Below are 18,852 nucleotides of genomic sequence, written 5' to 3' on the forward strand. Positions count from 1 at the left end.
TTTAGTACTGCGGTCTCTCGGTCGCTTCAATACCAAAAAGACTGGGCCTGCAAATATTCTTTCTGTCTGGTCACATAATGACCTAATTCAGCCGTTGCATCATGTATCTGTATATAGCCAGTATAACCACCCTTCGGTGTAACACACCAGCTACGTGTGTTACCCGTAGGTGCCGTGGCCCAATCGCCTTTGCTGATTGGTTGACCCCATATACTGCCTGTCAATCAGCATGCCCGTTCAGATTCTGAACAAATATTCAAATGACAGAGAGAAAGAATACATGCAGGCCTAGTCAGTGACCAAGAGACTGTACTAAAGCTAAAAAGATGGCATCCAGCCTATTTTTCCCCTGCATGCACCTGTTTACCTTATGTTTTTTTATGTTTATTTACTTCTTTGTCATGTACATGTACACTTCATGCATGGACGGTACATGTGGCTCTCTGTGTCACAACCTTATGAACTTTCACCATTGACTGCATCAAAATGCATCTCACACTTTAACACCCCCTTAATCCACTAGAGGCCGTGATTTATAAGCGACCTAAAATTTAACAGGTCGCTCAATGAGTTTTATGGCCAAAGCAGGGATCTTCAACATATTTTCTGCATTATATTTCAATCATGAAGTCAATGGTCGCACAAATTTGATTTTGATCACTCAGCAATTGCTGTCTAGTGGTGTCCGGCATCCTTATGTAATTAAAATATAATTCTGCAGCAAATAAAAGCCCAAATACATCTATATGATAAATAAATCCAGTACATGGACCAGTGCAGGCTAGATTCCGGTAGAAATACCTGCACAGCCCCAATATTACCTGCACTAAGCTGCATATACCAAGTCCTTTAGTATTTCAAGTCCTGATCCCAGAATGAGTCACAAATTCAGCAAAACGGCTGTTTCGAGTTAAAGGCTCGGGCTGAAAGTATACAAAATTCTCTAGGATTGAATTAGCATCTCCAGACTGTCCTTATGCCACCTGTTGGTACTGAATATCTCTTCTTATCCTGATCCTCCAAACTCAGAACTGATTTTTTTTTCTGCAAGGAACATTGCCTGAAGAAACACTTTTTTGTCTGTCGCTTTTGGTCGAAAGGAAATTATCGGAGAAATATTTTGTTACAGCTTTTGCAAAGGCAGATTGTTCCTGCAACTTCCAACCAGCTAAGTCAGGCTGGAACCATTTAGACATTAGTTTGCCTTGTTTTGCTTTGAGGAGCTCAGACAACAAAATATATTGATTGTCCCTCTATGTCCGAATTCAGCTGAGCTGTACTTTTCCTCACAACCATGCCTTGAAAGCAAAAGAAAAGGAGTCTCCAATGATACATAATGAAGATGTGTAATATGCACTCACAGGAGACTGGTTATTGGGGTTTTGTTGTACACAACAAGTAAAGTCTCACCTCCTTACATCTTGATGCCTATCAGACACCTTCCTCTGATCTAAAGCTTCCTCAGAGGTAAATGTCTGATAGCATCAAAATGTAAAGAGGTAAGACTTGACTTGTTGTGCAAAAAAGAAAACTCCAATATCCAGTCTCCTGTGTATATTACACAACCTCAGTATGCATCATGTATGTTCTACCAACATGGTGAAATAATTTTTGGTACACGGGAGACTGTTAGTGAACATGAACTGAATTACAGGATTTCATTTCATTTATTTCGAAGCCTTTTGGTCCTGCAGGGCTAATCTTCCAAGGCTCAGACATTAAAAATTTATCACATACATGGAAAATACAGTGAATACATTTAGAAAGACATAAATTCGAGATTGAGGCTCATGTGACACTGTGTGCGATAGCTTTTTTGAACCTGAGTAGGTTACTCAGTGTCTTAACATGATATGGTAGGATGCACAGGAGAGTGTTATTGAAAGTGAAGTTAGTGAAAGTGGAGTGAGAAGTTTGTTTTTTGTTGCAGCGCCACGACCCCGAGCCCCGGCTTCCAGAAGGCATTTTTCTTTAACCCCAGCCGGGTCCGAGAGTCCGATCTCTGACAATATCAGGCAAAAACATTTTAGGTTTACCTACTACCCTGGGAGGCAAACTAGTATCAGGCTGTTAGCCGTTTTACTTCGGCAGCCAAGAGCCCTTCGCCCGCCTATCTAAATTGCTATTACAACAGGGGGAGTTGAGCCCGGGGTGAGTTTGTCCGGCCCCATTACTAGTCTGGTGTCACCTCTCTTGGCTGTCATTGGCCAGGCTAGCCAAACTCCCCCCAGGCTTAGCTACCCTGTAGCAGTAATTTAGATAGGCAGGCGAAGGGCTCTTGGCTGCTGAAGGAAAATGGCTAACAGCCCAATACTAGTCTGGGTCCTAGGGTAGATTACCTACATCTACACCTAAATCTAACAGCTTTTCTCTTAGATCTCCCCAAACTTTCTTCTCTTGGTGCTGTAGAGCTCGTGAAGGTTTCTCACTGGAAAACTTTCTTTCAGTAGGAATTGCTGGATTAGAAGAGATAACTATTAACTGTTTATCCAATGAAACTTTTTTGATAATAGTACTTGCATTCTGAGAATGGCAAAATGTAGCTGCAACTTCTGGGGAATTAGAGTGAGCATTTACTGCATATTTTTTAATGGAGAATAGCTGGGCTTTTGTTTAGTATATATAGAACCATGGATATGGTTTGGGGTTTTCAGGGGTATGCAAATTTAGTATAATTAGTGCGTTGAACAACATGACTGTACCTGTAAATGACAATGTGGAAAATTGGTGTCAATTTCATCTTTTTTTGTGTAATTCAGTTAGCTGAATGACAAACTTGCTCCCATCTTTCTCTTGCCTGGCATGGCTGTCAGAAAACCCTTCTCATCCCTTTTTGTGTGTTTCAGGCTTCCAGCTATTAAACTCACGTGTACGTGTACATGTGCATGTATGCTGTACCTACTGTACCTCTTCTAAAGGCGCCCAGTGCAATTTCAGGGAGACAAATCTGGATTTTCAAAGTCTAGTCATTCTTTTCATAAATCCTATACCATAGCATACTGATATCTGTGACACAAAAATTTGATGTTACTTTTTTGTTTCATAGCTGGTTCTAGCTATTTATTGGTGGCACCAAAAATAAAAGGACTCCTCGCATAGCTTGTTTATACACATGTAGGCTATTTCAAATGATTCAACTATGTCATGTAATGACGACGAAAATGTGCTAAAGAATGGCAGTAGATGTCAATATCACACAGATTTCCTCATCCAGAATTTTTTTTGGCCTTGAAATTATACTGGATGCCTTTAAGTTTTAGGGCTTTTCATTGTCCTATATAATCTTCTTTCCTGTGTGTGTTGAGGAGACCTTAGAATTGAATTGTTGTGTTCCTTTCAGCATGGACAGGAAACAACCATCTGCACCTCCCGCTTGGCATAGGTAAGGATTTTGTGTTGTTTTCAAGACATACACGTACACACACAACATAGAGAAGAATTGTTTTAATGCAACTGTATACTTAAGCTTAATTGTTTTAATGCAACTGTAATTGTTTTAATGCAACTGTATACTCTCGCTCTTTTCAGAACTTCAATGCAGTTAACTTCAATATTATTATCTGAACATTGATCATTGTAATTAATGCAAACATTTATCAAAATATAAATATTTGCATGAACTTTATTTCTTTCACATTGCTTCACTCACATTTGGCTATATTGTAGTGTAGACTCTACTGTTTCACTATGTATGTATGTAAGAAGTTACATGCCAGTAAAATGGTAACAACATTGTATTGTGTAACCTTGTCTGTGTGAAAATTAGTGACACCAACGTGTGTTGATGTTTCACTGTAGTTAATCAATTCTTAATCAGAACCAACCTCTCCACCTTCCCAGTCTAATTAAATCATGCATCTGCATGGTAATCAAATTTTTTCCCTCTTCGTCTTCCCTGGGATATTATTATCAAACAAGGGCACACAGTCCTTTACACATGTTTATGTAAGAAAACACTGCAAATGTGCAGCCAGTTTTATAAGTGCTGCATCCAAAAATATACAAAATTGAAGTTGAGATATAAAAGATATTTCTAAAAATTTTTTCTTTGCTGTGGCAAGAGTATGTTGTTTTCTCAGTATGTTATATTGTCTTTGTCATTCAGAAAAGAAAACAATTGAACTTTAAGTAGATGTATTGTCAGTTAACAAGTAGCTCTCACTTCCAGGTACAGAAAGTTGTTCAAGATTGTTATGGACACTGCATTGACCAGAATTACTGTATATTGGGAAATTTTGGAATCAAAATAGTCTATGTGTGAACAACTACTCACCATATACAGAAAATAGCTGCAGTAACTACTTCAACTTTAAAATAGACTAAAATGTTAGGAAAGTGGGCCAAATACTTTGATTAATTGTTAATCACAGATAAAGACAGTCTGTGTTAGAATTGGACCTACTTTCAATTGGAACTTCTTCTTGGGAAATTAAAAATAAAATAGTAGCTCCAAGATGCTACAGTTGCTACTTTAAGATACTGTGGGAAAAATGGTGCTTTTAGATGCTGTCCTGCCATCATCATGTACCCCCAGCGTGGTATCCCTTCTCTGCTGCCCTATTTTCTAGTCTTCTAGCTTCCTTGTTTTGTAGTTTCTGTCAGTGATCTGTACGTTTCTTTCTGATATGTTGTGTAGAAATCTTGTTCTCATTGAAGCCCCTTTGCCTTTCTTTATCCATCGATCTTTGTCCGTCTTTTCTTTTGTGAACTCGGTGGTCTGTACCCTTGATGTGTATCCCACTATAATGCTTCTTATTTCTTTTGCCTCCCATGTGGTAGGATGTTCTGTTATTGTCCTTGTTGTTTATTAAGTATAATTATGTCTTCCTGCTTGTTGCTACTTCCATTCTGCCCCCTCCCTTCTTCCTTTTGTCTGTCATCAGTCATAATTTTCCATATTTCCAAGGATATCAATTTCTTTCTAAGTTTGTAATCTATACATTTCGCTTCATCATTACTATGAATATACTCTCTGTTGTAATTCATTTTCTATAAGACTATCACTTGCTCTTCTTCTTGATTCTTTCCTTTCTTGATATTTCTGTCTTATGTCCCATGATTTCTGTTAATGCACTGTTCCAGCAAGGAGTCAGGCCGCACTATGTTTCGCACCACTTCTGTCTGTGAGTTCTGACTCTCTCCCCCTCATTTATGTTCTATACTTTGCCCTTCCACTACTACTTTTACTTGTACTGTAGGCTGCATCCAACCCCCTCCTCCCTCCCATACAAACATTAGCATAGCTGCTTGGTGACATTGAACATGATTTTTTATTGAATTCTGGAAAATACACTCTCAGAAATGGGCTTCTTCTTCTGTTAGCCTTCACTATGCAGAGCTTCCTAACTTTGCAGTTGTTGACTTTTCTATCAATTGCTCTCTGCCATATTTAGAGTGTGCTGTTGTTATGATACAGTGACTCCCATTCCAATATAGTATACCTAACATTTGTACTCTCCCGAAAATTGACCATCTTGATCAGTGTCTAAAGTTTAACTTTTGTTCCAACACAAAGAATGGTTCTCACCTTAAGATTTTGACCAGTCACTCTGGTCTTCTTCAATATACTGACCCAGTGAGACTTGTCATGTGGCCAAAAGCTCTGGGTGAGAACAAAAGTTTTAACTTTAAACATGTAGCTACAAACACAGTTGAACTTTCATGATGGCATCTTACTCAATAGAAATCTTGTTTCGGTTGTCATTGACATCAATTGGAGCTACATAAACCTTCAGCAAGCCAAGACCAGTACCTATTTCCATACAGAGGCATTCTTACAAAGCTGACAGTTAAATGTTACACCATGTATTGGAGTGGGATTACATGTAAACACATATGGGCTTGTCTTGCCTGTAGTGTAGTTGGTAATAGTAGTAGCTGCCATGCATGTGTTGGTGTTGCGTTGGTGTTGGTGTTGGGATCCCATCAGTAACTCCTTCCCTTCTCCCCTTGCTTACAGAGCGGTGCTCCACAAGGCTCCGAGGTAGGCGTGCGTGCCTGCCCCTTTTGCTTTCCCACCAAATGTAACACACACTTCAGTCAGCTGTGGTAGCTTCAGCTGTACCCATTTCTATCCATTGTAAAAAGGTTCTTGCAACAAAGCCAATGCTGTACAGTTATATATAACACGGTTTCCTTGACTCCAAGTTGGTGTTTGGATGTGTACAATTTGTACTGTACTTTAAATGTCGGGGAGGGGCATTGATTTGAATTTGGGTGATCATGGCATAGTTAATTGTCTACCTTTCAAACCATGTAACGTTATATGATCAGAATCAACAAATGATGAACAATGAATGTGTCGAAATTTCCCAATGTACAGTGAGATTCCATGTGTTCTTGATGTACATAAACTAAAGAATATAAAAAATATCCTCATAATTATTGTAATCTATTAGTCAGCAGATATACCATGAAAATTTAATTGTATTAATCTGTACTCAAATCATGAACAATGGTCATCATTGAAACTATTTTCAGAAGTCATTATTTCCATGTATGGTCATTATCTCCATGTATGGTCATTATCTCCATGTATGGTCAATATCCCCATATATGGTCAGCACTCAACAGTGATCATGATCCCATTACATTAGCAGACATGTCATTGCTTGCACCCAACTTACCCTCTAATACTAATTTTGAATCGAAAACAGAACAACAAATTTGGAAGCTTTATGTCAAATTCACCCCCTCACCCTTGAGTACTAACCAGGCAGCATTCTACTTTTTTGTAATCATTACCACTAACTTACTTACTTACTAAAGCCATTTCATTGTGCAGCCAAGAGTGGAAGGAATGTAACCACATGTAACAGGTGCTCCAACAGTCAACCTGCTTTAATGTCATTTCATGCAGCTCACTACAAGCCAGCCAGCAGCCTATACCAATCCCTGCATTATTGTTGCTTCCCTTGTACGATCCTGCCTTTAGTTATTTAAAAGAGCCAGCTATAAGAAGGATATCTCAGTTGTATACCTCGGTGTTGGTCTCTTTGATCTGCAGTAGTTCTGGGCACTTAAAGCTACAAAATCTGATTAAAAAAACATGTTTTCCAATAGCCCTGTCCATGGTGCTGAATTTTAGGCTGCTTGGTTCTACCAGCCTTCCGAAGGAAGAAGGATGCCATTGTAGTTGTAGGGTGTATACTGGATAGTTAAGAATGAAGTCGACCTTTTTAAAATGTACAGAAAAACCCTAACTAAACTGTCCCATAGATTACGCAAACATTCTATGCTAGATACAGGGCAATCCCCTGACCTCCCAAACATGCCATGCTAGGTGCTTGGCTGTCCCCTTAGACTACCAAAACCTGCTATGCTAGGTGCTAGACTGTCCCCTGACTAGCCAAAGATGTTATAAAATATGCTAGATGCCCTTTAATCACAGCTACAACCATGTAATGTGGGTTGTAGTTACTCAAACATGCTAGGTGCTATAATCACAGCTACCACTATTTAGGCCATACCAATTTAATTTGTTGGTTCACGGATTCGCCTGCTTCATTTTTTTCTGATTTGTGAAAAAAATTCTGGTTCAGAATCAATTGAAAAATGCTCATATTTTGCCCCAAACAGTTGAACACAGTCCTTTTCTTTCTAGCTGCAGCTTTTCCATGATCTATCAAACCAGTGGTTTCATTAAAAGTTCAAAATTCATCGTTTAACTTTTAAACCAGCCTGGTATGTTGACTTCATGGCTCCTATGATTATTTTGGGGCTATCATAGGATGCCAAGGCCTGTTTTCATTTTCTTGCCCTGTTGTTCAGTTCAGTTTAATTCAATCAACTTGACAAAATACAAAATGCTGTAGGAAAGAGCGACAGTTCATGTCTCTTTGCTGTAGCTTCACATTTTTTCTAAAAAAATCTGAGAACCAACCAATGAAATTGGTGTGGCCTAACGTGGGTTTGTCTGTGTCTGCTGACAGACCAGAGATCCACAGGGGCTGGCAGGCTGGGCCTGAGGAGGTAGAAAGGGAGTCTGTGTTGTGATGAGGGAAGGTTGAGTGTTGGAGCTCGCTGGTACGTGGGGTTACCAAAATCCTTCCTTGCCTGGCTAACAAGGAATGCAGGCTGTAGATTGGCTGTTAAGTCGCCCACCCCAAAAAGCTGCTATACGTTTTAAGAGGGCCTGCATGGAGGGGTAGTGATTTCGAATTACGCAAAAATTTTGCCACCGATTACGAATTACGTTAGATTCTCAGAGCTGATTATGACTTTACGCTTGCAGCTAATGTACTATTACGAATTATGTTGATTTTTGAAGAGGCTGCCTAGGGATTATGAAGACTAAAAAGGCCCGATTACGCCTTGCAGGCCCCCTTATAACCACCTGCATGCAGTGGGTGACTCAGCACCCCGTAATGGTGTGGGTACACTGGTGATTCGGCATGCCAAAGGTTAAGTTTTATAATTTGTGAATGTGAATATCAACCTGTTGAGACAAACATGTTTCTTTCACACCATTCTCGGCCATGTCTTTTATGTCTGCAAGCTGAATTGAGCAGCTAAACTTACAGCTCATAAATTTACTTTGGTAATCACAATCAAAGAAGCAACATAAAAGCCCCACAAAACTGTGCTCACAGTCTGTGTAGCATGTCATTGCTGCCTTTCAGAGTAACAACATTGAATCATCCTGTGATATATGTGACCCTGTTTTATCTGAACCACCCAATTCTCCTTTTAGATGATATAATCTGCAGTAGTACCCGCAAGTTTTGTTTGTCATTTTAATGGTAACACATGAAAATTCCTTTGTATCAGCTTTGGATGCCTGTTTGTGTTTGCACTTAATGTAAAACTACAACTGCCACACAAACTACCATTGACTCTGTATAAACATGATACTGACTCTTGCAAAATGAACATGTTACAACTTAGGCATGGCTCACTGTAACACCATTATTACTGTGCTTGTGATGTCACCTTTTGTTTACCTTTGTTGTTGTTTACCACATGTTGTTTGTTTACGTTCCATGTCTAGTGAGTAAGAGAGGTTGCAGTTCTACATTTGCCCTCCATGAACACTATGTAAGTTCAGAGTTTTTCTCACCTTTTTTCTTCGCCATCTCGATTACTGCTATCTCTGATTGCCACATTCTAGAAGCCATAGTTTTCCATCTATCAATCAATTATGAAACAGCCAATTAATTTTTTCAAATCTACAAACTACAAAGAGTTGCAAATAAACTGTTCATATTTGTCTGATATGGCAAGAAGTATGAAACAAAACTGTGGCTTTTAGTATCCTTTTCTACATCTTATCATACTTGTATGGGTGGCACACAGTCTCACTGCAGAAACTATATAACTGTTAGTAGCCTGAGTTAGTAGCCTAACTTGTGGTATCTCAACAAACAATGTCCTAACTGTGAGTTCTTCTCTTTTCTTCCGACATAAATGATCGAATTCAACTGCCAAGTACATGTATTCTACATGAGAACTTTCCAAGCTCATTGCTGTACAAAGATATTCCCAAATTCCGCACAAATTTTAACTGTTTCCTTTTTCTATGTGATAGTGCAAATATTCTAGATTTGGTTCCACACAATATTTTGCAGTTTTGCAAACAAGAAAAGTAGAAAACTTGACTAGTGATGGACATTGTTGTTCAAAGTCAGGGAAAGTATTTAATGATTGTACCACTGCATGATGTACTCTTTTCTAATGTACCTACTGTCAGCTCCCCCCTCTCTCTATACTCTATCTGTCGGCCGACAATTAACATGAGGGTAAGAAGAGGCTTGTATTGATGTCGTGATGTGGCTGTGACCTGGTTTACATGCAGGCTAAAACCTGACAATATGAAAACTGTAAAGACATGCAAGCATACAAAAAAGTATGTTGTATGTTTCCTGCATGTAAATCGGCCTGCTTTGATGTACGTCAAGAACATACCTTCAGATTGTATATTACCGCCAGAGCTGACATACAATCTGGCGTACGTCAAAGCTTGCCGATTTACATACAGGAAAAATTCAATGTATAGATGCGGTTTAAGTACACTCGTGTGCATATATGGTTTTAGTACGGTCAGGTTTTTGCTCGCATGTCTGTGTTGGGTCTGTGTTGTGTTGGTGATTGATATTTTGTACGACTAAATGACTTTTGATGTAAAAATCTGTTTGATTCATCACAGAGATTGGTTGAAGGTCAAATAAGTAGCTGTTGTATAAGGCAAAACATAATCATTTGGAACGTTTTGTGGAAAATAATGTTCCTCAGATGTTGTTTTTTTTGTTGTTTCTTTCAAAATGTGGCATTTTTGGTCAGTGAGAAAAAAAGTAGAGACACAAGAGAAGGAAATCCTTGCAAAATTAAGAGGAGGTTTCAGTCAGCGATAGTTCTTGAGGCTTATAAAACTGTTGGACTGTTTGTGAGTTGACAGAAGCACTTGTTGTACTTTTGCTAGCTAGAGCTGGCCACAGCCAAAAGGAAATAACATTTAGATTAGCTAAGCCTGGTTACCAAACCTATTATAGCTCCCGAGTCCTACATCCTCTCTGCAATGTAGTGCTTAGGAGCTATTTATATACATGTAATATACATGTTACAGTAATAGGTTTGGTAACCAGGCTAAGACTACATAGCTTGTTATGTCTTATGCCTCATCACACATACACTTGTTCTAACATCACCCCCCTCCCCCTTCCTTTCTTGTCCCCAGGAGCAGAGTGGGAGTGGTGCACCACTTGTAGGCCGTTATCAGCGAGTAGACAACTCCAGCACAAGTTACGCCTTCAGTGCCTTACACCGCCCCCCTCCCGCAATGTCCCATTACAGGTGTAAGATGATGGTACTGTAGAACTGTAGGTCCAAACTCTGTATTAAGTAATTTTGCCATTGGGTTGGGGAACGATCGAATAGCAAAGTTTTGTATTCACAACCACTTGTTGACATTTTGATGTGACCTTCTGTCACCTTCATCAGGGCAAATTATGACTGGTTCAATGTACACTGAAGCAACTAGATGTTACTGGTTCACTGTGTACTGAAGCAAGGTGTTACTGGTTCACTGTGCACTGAAGCTAGGTGTATAGCTTCAGTGCACATTGAACCAATAACACACCTAGCTTCAGTACACAGTGAACCAGTAACACCTAGCTTCAGTGCACAGTGAACCAGTAACACCTAGCTTCAGTGCACAGTGAACCAGTAACACCTAGCTTCAGTGCACAGTGAACCAGTAACACCTAGCTTCAGTGCAAAGTGAACCAGTAACACCTAGCTTCAGTGCACAGTGAACCAGTAACACCTAGCTTCAGTGCACAGTGAACCAGTAACACCTTGTAGCGTCAGTGCACAGTGGACCAGTCATAATTGCCCTGATGTAGATGACAGATGCACTAGTAGAGGGATAAATCTTTTGAGTACTCTAGCGGACAAGAGAGTACTAAAACAGACTCATCACAAAGGACAAGACCAAAAGAGAGCTGGAAGAGCTCTAGAGATCTGTCCCCACAAGAAGAGACTCCAAAGAGAACTGCTGTAGATTCCTTCTTGACACCTAAGGTTGGACCCCCTCAGATACCATCAATTGTTTTGAACAATAGATAATTAAATGGGGATTAGTGTCTAACCCTAACAATAGAATGACAATGACATAAAAACAACATCACAGCAGCCATGTTTTCACAGGTAATTTTGAAAGAGACTTTTCAAACAATGGGAAATTTACATAACAAAACAGCTGTAAAAAAGAGACTTGTAACAGACTGCAAGAGATCTGAGATAGTATTTGGGAGAACAATGCCTAATCCAAAGAGAACTGCAGAGTACTCAATTGTCCGCTAGAGTACTCAGAGAGATTTATCCCTCTACTAGTGATGGTCATCAAAATGTTGGTCCTTGGTCAGCTCTTGTTAAACAAGACAGTGGTTCTTTGATAATGAACTTTGCTATTCAATGTAGTTCCAACCCTAATTTCATAACACAGTGGACCAACTGTGATGTATAAAATGACAGCATAGCTTGTGCAGTAATGTTTGCGTATAGAATTTTTTGGCCACACCACAGGGGTGGAGCCAATAGCACTTTACTTCGAATTTAGATTAGTTTTGATGAAATTTAGCCATGGTGGACAGTTGCAATGAGTAGAAGTGTACAAGTGTGTTCTGTGTTTAAAGTTAAGACTTTTGGTCCAACACAAAAAATTCTCTCACCTAGAGCTTTCGACCAGTCACTCTGGTCTTCCTCAGTAGACTGACCCAGTGAAGCTTGTCACGTGGCTTCTTTGAAGTGTGACGTCAACACTGGGTCAAAGGTATCTGGTTGGACCAAAAGTCTTAACTTTAAACATGTAACTACCAACACAGATGAACTTTCATGATAGTATAAAAAGTGTGTTCCGTTGTGTTTTGTGATACAAAATGTAGTTTGATGATTCCAAAATGGCAACTGTCAGTTAAAAGCAAATCCTACATTGTAAGTACAGTATTAATAGTGTAAAACTGGCCCCTCTTCAAGAAGTGTCTCCGAGAGAGATGCCTTCCTCAGTATTACTCAGTGACGTCACACCCCAGTTCAGGTAAAAGTATATATATACATTTCTACATCGTGTATATACTATATATATATATAAAAGGAGTACTTGGAAAAGTGCAAAACAAACATACACTACGAAAGCTTGAACCAAATCAATTATGAGTTTTGAATGATTCTATTACTTATTGTAATTTTCTTGTTGTATGTTGACAATGGTCAAGTATTACATTGTCAAGAGTATGTTGAAAAAAAACATGTTAAATTTTAACTGGTAAAACGTTGGTTTGTTAAATAAAATATCACCTACAATGGCCAATGTGCTAAACACAACTGAGCTAAACAAGTAAAAAGACACCAAATCAACTTTCTACAAGAATGGAATTGACAGTGTTGACATTTTCAGCCATAAAAATGTTTGATCAACCCTCTGCTTACTAAGTAATGCTGTAACTGACGTAAATCTGGTGAACAAAGTAGCTCATAGCAGGGAAAAAGTTAACTAAAATTAAGTACATTTTCAGTATTTCTGGTACTTTCTTTCAACCCTTTGCTATAAAATTGAGTTTTATCAATAATATTAAGAAGGTTGCATTTATCAAATATAGTCAACCATGTAGGTACAGAGTATGATATGTTATAGCAAGTGGGGTTTATTTTACCCTTGCATCAAAAAATTGATTGATATTTGTGATGTAATCTACAGTAGCTGCAGACAAGTAAAGCTTATATGAAGTAGAAAGGTACATGTAGTAGGATGTGTACAGTTTGGATGGAAATCAGAAAAAAATTCAGCTAAAGTTGTGGGCTTCAGAAGCATTGTGAAGGAGACGTGTACATAAAATAGCATCATGTTTTGCATGTGCGTTTTCCAAAAGTTGTACAAAAGACGTTGGATGTGCTTTTGGTGTACTTGAATGCCGGTATGACAATTTGTAGTTTAGAACTTGGGGTAGGAAAACAGGAGCAGGACTTCCTGCTATAAAAATGAAGAAAAAAAGAGATTAATTTCCTTTCAGAAACGTATGGTGATTGCTTTTATTTAACATATAATATGGTGAATTGTAAAGGACTGATTTCATACATATATATTTAACCAAGTTGCTACTAGAGTTTAATTTCTTTTTTAATCTTGAAGATGTGTAAATTTTATGGTAAATTTTGAGGCTAAGTGCAATTCTTATTCAGAAATCTGCTTGCTGCATTATAATTGTTTTATTCTAGGTCTACATGGCACAAATCATTATAGAAATTACTGCATGATTTTAGATTTGCATGTTGAAATATTTTGCAAAATATTTTGTCTCAAAAAGTGAGAAAAAAATTCCAATAGAAATCAGGAGAGTGAAATGCTTTTGATAACTTTTTTCAGCCTCTACATATTCTTTAACAGAATTTTTCATACCATCAGTCATTCTGTATGTTTAAATTTTTTAACAAGGGCCTTTGAAGTATATTGTGTGCAAACATGTTTTTCAAATTCTCTACATGTTTTGGGACTTTCGTTTGGTCAATTTTGTGTACCATTTTACATTTTGCATGCCCTTAAAACAGTAGCCTGCTTATACAACAAACCACAAGTACATGTACCAAAACCTTAACCTTTTGAATGACTTTGAAGATAAGATATTTTGTAATGGAGTGTCAAAAACTGCATCTTAATAGACCAGAGAGCTAGACAAACTGGAAAGATTAAGAGACTTAAGGAAAGTTGGATTTTTCGAAATGATAGTGTACATTTCTGAATGAACTGTGCCATGTACGGACTACAAATTGACTTTGGACAAAGCGTCTGGTCTATGGTTACATGTGTTTTGCTTTTAAGTTATAAATGAAAATGCATGTGGCTGTGATAGCATCATTATGTACATGTAGTCATGACCACATCATGCTAATAGTTTGAAATGAAACAGGAGCTTAATACATAATTTAATGATGTAAGGATAATCTTGTAGAAAATGCTGCATGTGTCTTGGTGTTTGTATAGAGTTATAAGGTTTGAGAAAGATGTGTCATTTGCCTGACTTCGTTGTCAACATTGTGACAGTTTGAATTTTATGTCTATCTTTAGTGACGATACCATTGGAGAAGGTTTTGGAAAATAATTTTTTGGCAAAAATGGTGATTTGCCGTAGCACAGTGTTTAAGAGCAGTAGCAGGTTTTATACATGTATTTGAATGTGTTGCTTCAATCCATACAAGAATCTTGAGTGCAACTCTATAATACAGTGTAGTAGGGACACAGAAAGGACAACTCTCTGTACAATACATGTACATGTAGGGTTGGAATAGTGTGTGCTATTCTAGTGTCTGCATTTGACAAATCATTATTGTTACATCCATATCCAAAAACTTTGTTCTCTACAGCTGAATGGCTTACGTACAAGACTTATACATCGATACATACTATGTATTACGGAGCGGGTACAATGTATAACGTAAGGGTTACATGCACATTGACGAGACGTTTGAGAGAGAGTGATGTGAGAGTTCAACATTTTTGTGTGTATATTGTTGAGTGACAATGTAGAAAATTAGCCATATGTATATGTTAAGTTTCTGGCAAGGTGTGCTGAGTATTGCAAAGTGAATGAGGTGCGAGCACTTGCATGACACATTTTTGAACAGCTATGCTAAGCAAGCAGTATGTAACGTTACATGTCATGGAATTTTGGTTCTAAAATGACACTAATTTTGTGCAGATTTTAAAATTTTCTATTTTTTTGTTTCTCATGTACTACTAGACAGTATATCCATGTCTGTGTTGGATATGAATTTCATGCAAAACACTTTTGAAATTTGTTTACTAGAAAATGGTACCATCGTTAAACTTTTGGGGCTAATACTAATGGAAAACTAAGTTATATTTTAACACTTTGACACTATCAAATACCAGTGCAAACTGCAACAGTTTTATTTTAGCTTTCTTCATTCAAATAAGCTACCATATATGATGTCCGAGTACATAATTGTTTTTCCATTGCTTGCACTATGTACGTGAGAGTTTTTATTACATTTTTGAAAACCACAAACGCATAAAACAGTGAGCCTAGTGGTGCAGAGGTGTATTTTTGTACTGCTGTTACCGGTTGTAAAATAAAGGTATCAATAACAACATTTCCGTCTTCTGTGACATCTTGTTTCTTCATACCATATACACATAGCAGCAGCAGAAAGTTTTGTACATTACATTGACTTGGATTTATGTTTATGATGATGATCATGACTTCTGTACTGGTATCTTATAAGCCCATATGGGCTGGCGACAATGTCAAAAGACAAAATAAAATTCATTCATTCATTCATTGTAGAAATGGACTGAAAAGAATTAAATACAAGCTTTTCCCATCAAATTTGAGCATAGAGTCCTATCTAAAATTTAGTATTCATCCTAACATAAACGTTGGAAAATATCCTCCTTGCTCAACCTCATTAGAACATTAAACTAGCTTCTTTTGTTATGTTAAAATGTTACTTTGATCCTAAAAGAGTTCACTTACGTGTCTGAATAGTCTTAAAGAGTTCCCTTATGTGAGCAACCTGTTTTGATAGATATTTCATTGCGTAGTGGGCTTTTCTAAATTCGTTCAGTATCAATCAATGGCTTACAGACCACTGTTGGTCACTGCTGGACTAGGCATCGCCCCAGGACGGTCACAAGTACTACAACAACAACAGTGGGGCAGGCACTTACACGCCGCTCGGAACGTCTCCCTGTAGTTCTCACTCAACAGCGTGTACATGAAGGGGTTCAGACAGTTGTTGAGATACGTCAGCGTGAACAACCCGAACTCTAACCTTTCAAACGTCTGAGAACTCAATCCTATCGTCGAGAAGTCATGCGTGACGCGTACCAGCCACCATGTGTAGTAAGGGAGGTAGGAGAGGGACAGGACCATCAGTAGTATCAGGACCATCCGCACGACTTTTCTCTGAGCGGCCCGGATGCGGCGCGACTCGTGGCAGCTGTCCGGCTGCTGGTCGTCTCGTCTGGCGCCGTGTCGGGCAAGCATGCAGCAGTAAAGGACGAAGATCAGGACTCCGAGAGACCCCAGCACCACGCCGTACGCGCTGTAGTACACGGAGAGCCAGAGCTGGTCGGCGTCCCAGTCACACAGGTCGTCGCTGGTTCCATCTAGTTTCCAAAGGATGAACATAGGGAGAGATAGTAGCACGGCTACGACCCACGTCACCACACAGGCTGCCCGCGCTTTTCCTACGGAACGCCATCGGAGGGATTGTAGTGGGTGAGCAACGGCTAGGTATCGCTCAACGCACATCGTCGCTAAGGTCAGCATGGAAGCCGCCAGCGTGACCATGTAGAGGGTCTGCCCGCACACGCAGACGACGTTTCCCAGGAAGGGTAGCAGGGCGTCGAACGTGTCTTGTGAGAGCATGAGCGGAGCGGTGAGAACACAGAGGGAGTCCGCCGCGGAGAGGTTCAGGATGTAGGAACTGATGACTGCGTGAGAGCGAGCTCGACCGGACAGGGTGTAGAACACGAGAGCGTTTCCGAGCAGACCGACCGACACAACCGCGCCGACCACCGTTAGGGCCAGCTCCGATGGGATGGAAGTTAAGTCTGATGGAGACGTCTCTCTTGAAATGTTTAACGACGTGGCGTGAGTTGTCAGAAAACGTTCCATGTCCGTTGGAGGCGTTCACTGCATGCCCGGATCCGAACAATATTGGCTGCAGTTTCGTACAGTCTTGTGCCACAGACTCGTATAGTTTAGGAAAGCCTTCGCGGAAAATTTGTCACGATGCACGACGTTGTTCTTGCTGCTGTCGTTGTTGTTGTTGTTGTTAATGCAAGAACTAGCTAAGAAAACCGCAGCTTTTCCGAGAATATGTTGGAAAGTCTCCAAGCATCTCTGGACGACATGACAGTTACCGCCCAAACGACTCGCGACTGATACTTGATTCAGACACCCCGTGCAGGCCTGGAAACACGACAGCCCTGTCCGCGGCGAATATTTCGTTACTGCAACTCCTGGTTGCTCTAGCGCTGTTCCTCTCCACACCAGCAAAGCGGCTAGTACCAGAAAAATCCGTCCGCCCATCACTGTAAAATCGCTTCTCCTCATTTTCAGTCTATGGAGCGACCTTTATGCAAACAGTGCGCGGTGCCGAACGAGGAAATTTGATTTGGAGTCAGAGTCTATTCTGCCATTGATGTATTCAATAGAGCTAATAGAGTTACACTCGAGTAAGTAACGTCATTTGCGTGCGATAGACGCCGATGTTTTCGACAGGCTGCGTCCAAATTACATCACGCGTGAAGACGACACTCCAGTCGGCAAGTTCTTACCTGCTTCAGCAAGATGGTATCAGAGTTGGCTCTTCTTGTAGAGACAGAAATTGTCGCTGCGCGTGCCCCGACTGAAAATCTTGCCCGCCAGTTTTCATTCACCGCCAATTCATTGGATAGCTTTAAACAATGTTTAGAGTTAGATGTTCAAGGGTTAGGTGTAACAAGTCGTACGGCGTAATTTAGCCAGCTGCCGCCGCGCCGCGTGCCCGCGAAGCTGGTGTGTTACACCGAAGGACGATTATACCGGCTATACAAAATTCGAAGATTCAAACACAAGAAACGCGATGCTTTCTTCACCAATATCCTCCGAAGCAATGCGAACATCTAGAACGTACGCGTACGCTCTCAGGAGTCGACAACGTGACCTAATATTCCAAACTATAAAAGGGTGATCGTGAAATGAATCTATGCAACTGAATACCTTTTCACACGTACTTGAGTCCCTTGGCCCCAATCGCCTTCACTTTCTTCACGGCTGTTCATCGATCACGAAAACAGATGGACTGAACAGAAGTGTTGGTACCCTTTTCAGAATAACGATGTCCCCCAAAATATGCACGAAACGGCTGTGATGCACCTATCAACACGAACCCCGAAGGGGCTGGCATGGTGGTTGTCAATTAAATGCTCGTTTTAGGCAGTTATGTGAAGTTATGCAGACTCCAAGCTAATCAACAAGCAGTGTCCTCCATCATATGCAAACGCCGCCTCAGCTGGTTAGGACACGCTGTCATCAGACTCCCGCCTGTCAGACTCGCCAACCAGGTCCTACAGTGGTTCCCAGAAGGACGGAGAAGAACGTCTAAAATGAACTGGCGACAGTCAGTCGAGAGGGACTTTCAGTCCGTGAACAAGAGCTGGAAAGAAGCCTTGAGTCTAGCTGCTGAAACAAGCTGGACTACATTGACTGCCTCATTCGTCACGAGACGCGGGAGCTCCTAAGTAAGTACCTGGTATGCAGTCTAGTCTAATCTCCAAGCAGATGTTTAGGTGGCCGCAAAAGACAGTATCAAATTGGCCAAGCAGTATCCATTGGCCAGACTGTATCCATG

General features: G+C 40.0%; 2 protein-coding genes across 7 annotated transcripts in view; one reads left to right on the forward strand and one right to left on the reverse strand.

The window, feature by feature from the left end:
* Nucleotides 1-10,887, forward strand: part of LOC109471442 (prominin-1-A-like) — a 49,673-nt gene extending 38,786 nt beyond the window's left edge. For 2 of the 6 annotated variants that reach the window (XM_019770757.1, XM_019770755.1), the window contains 5 exons: nt 1,931-2,015; nt 3,341-3,382; nt 5,960-5,983; nt 8,990-9,036; nt 10,673-10,887. In XM_019770757.1, coding sequence (XP_019626316.1) covers nt 1,931-2,006 — 76 coding nt within the window. In that variant the 3' untranslated portion in view covers nt 2,007-2,015; nt 3,341-3,382; nt 5,960-5,983; nt 8,990-9,036; nt 10,673-10,887. Of the gene's footprint in view, nt 1-1,930; nt 2,016-3,340; nt 3,383-5,959; nt 5,984-8,989; nt 9,037-10,672 lie in introns of those variants that run through there. The other 4 variants (XM_019770756.1, XM_019770758.1, XM_019770759.1 and 1 more) reach the window with 4 other exon arrangements.
* A 5,204-nt stretch (nt 10,888-16,091) lies between these two features.
* Nucleotides 16,092-17,132, reverse strand: LOC109471380 (somatostatin receptor type 5-like). Its single transcript, XM_019770668.1, has one exon. The coding sequence runs from the start codon at nt 17,130-17,132 to the stop codon at nt 16,092-16,094; it is 1,041 nt and encodes a 346-aa protein (XP_019626227.1).
* Between the last annotated feature and the right edge of the window lie 1,720 nt (nt 17,133-18,852).

This window comes from Branchiostoma belcheri, unplaced genomic scaffold (genome assembly GCF_001625305.1).
Source record: "Branchiostoma belcheri isolate BF01 breed outbred unplaced genomic scaffold, Haploidv18h27 scaffold25, whole genome shotgun sequence".
Taxonomy (NCBI): Eukaryota; Metazoa; Chordata; class Leptocardii; order Amphioxiformes; family Branchiostomatidae; genus Branchiostoma; species Branchiostoma belcheri.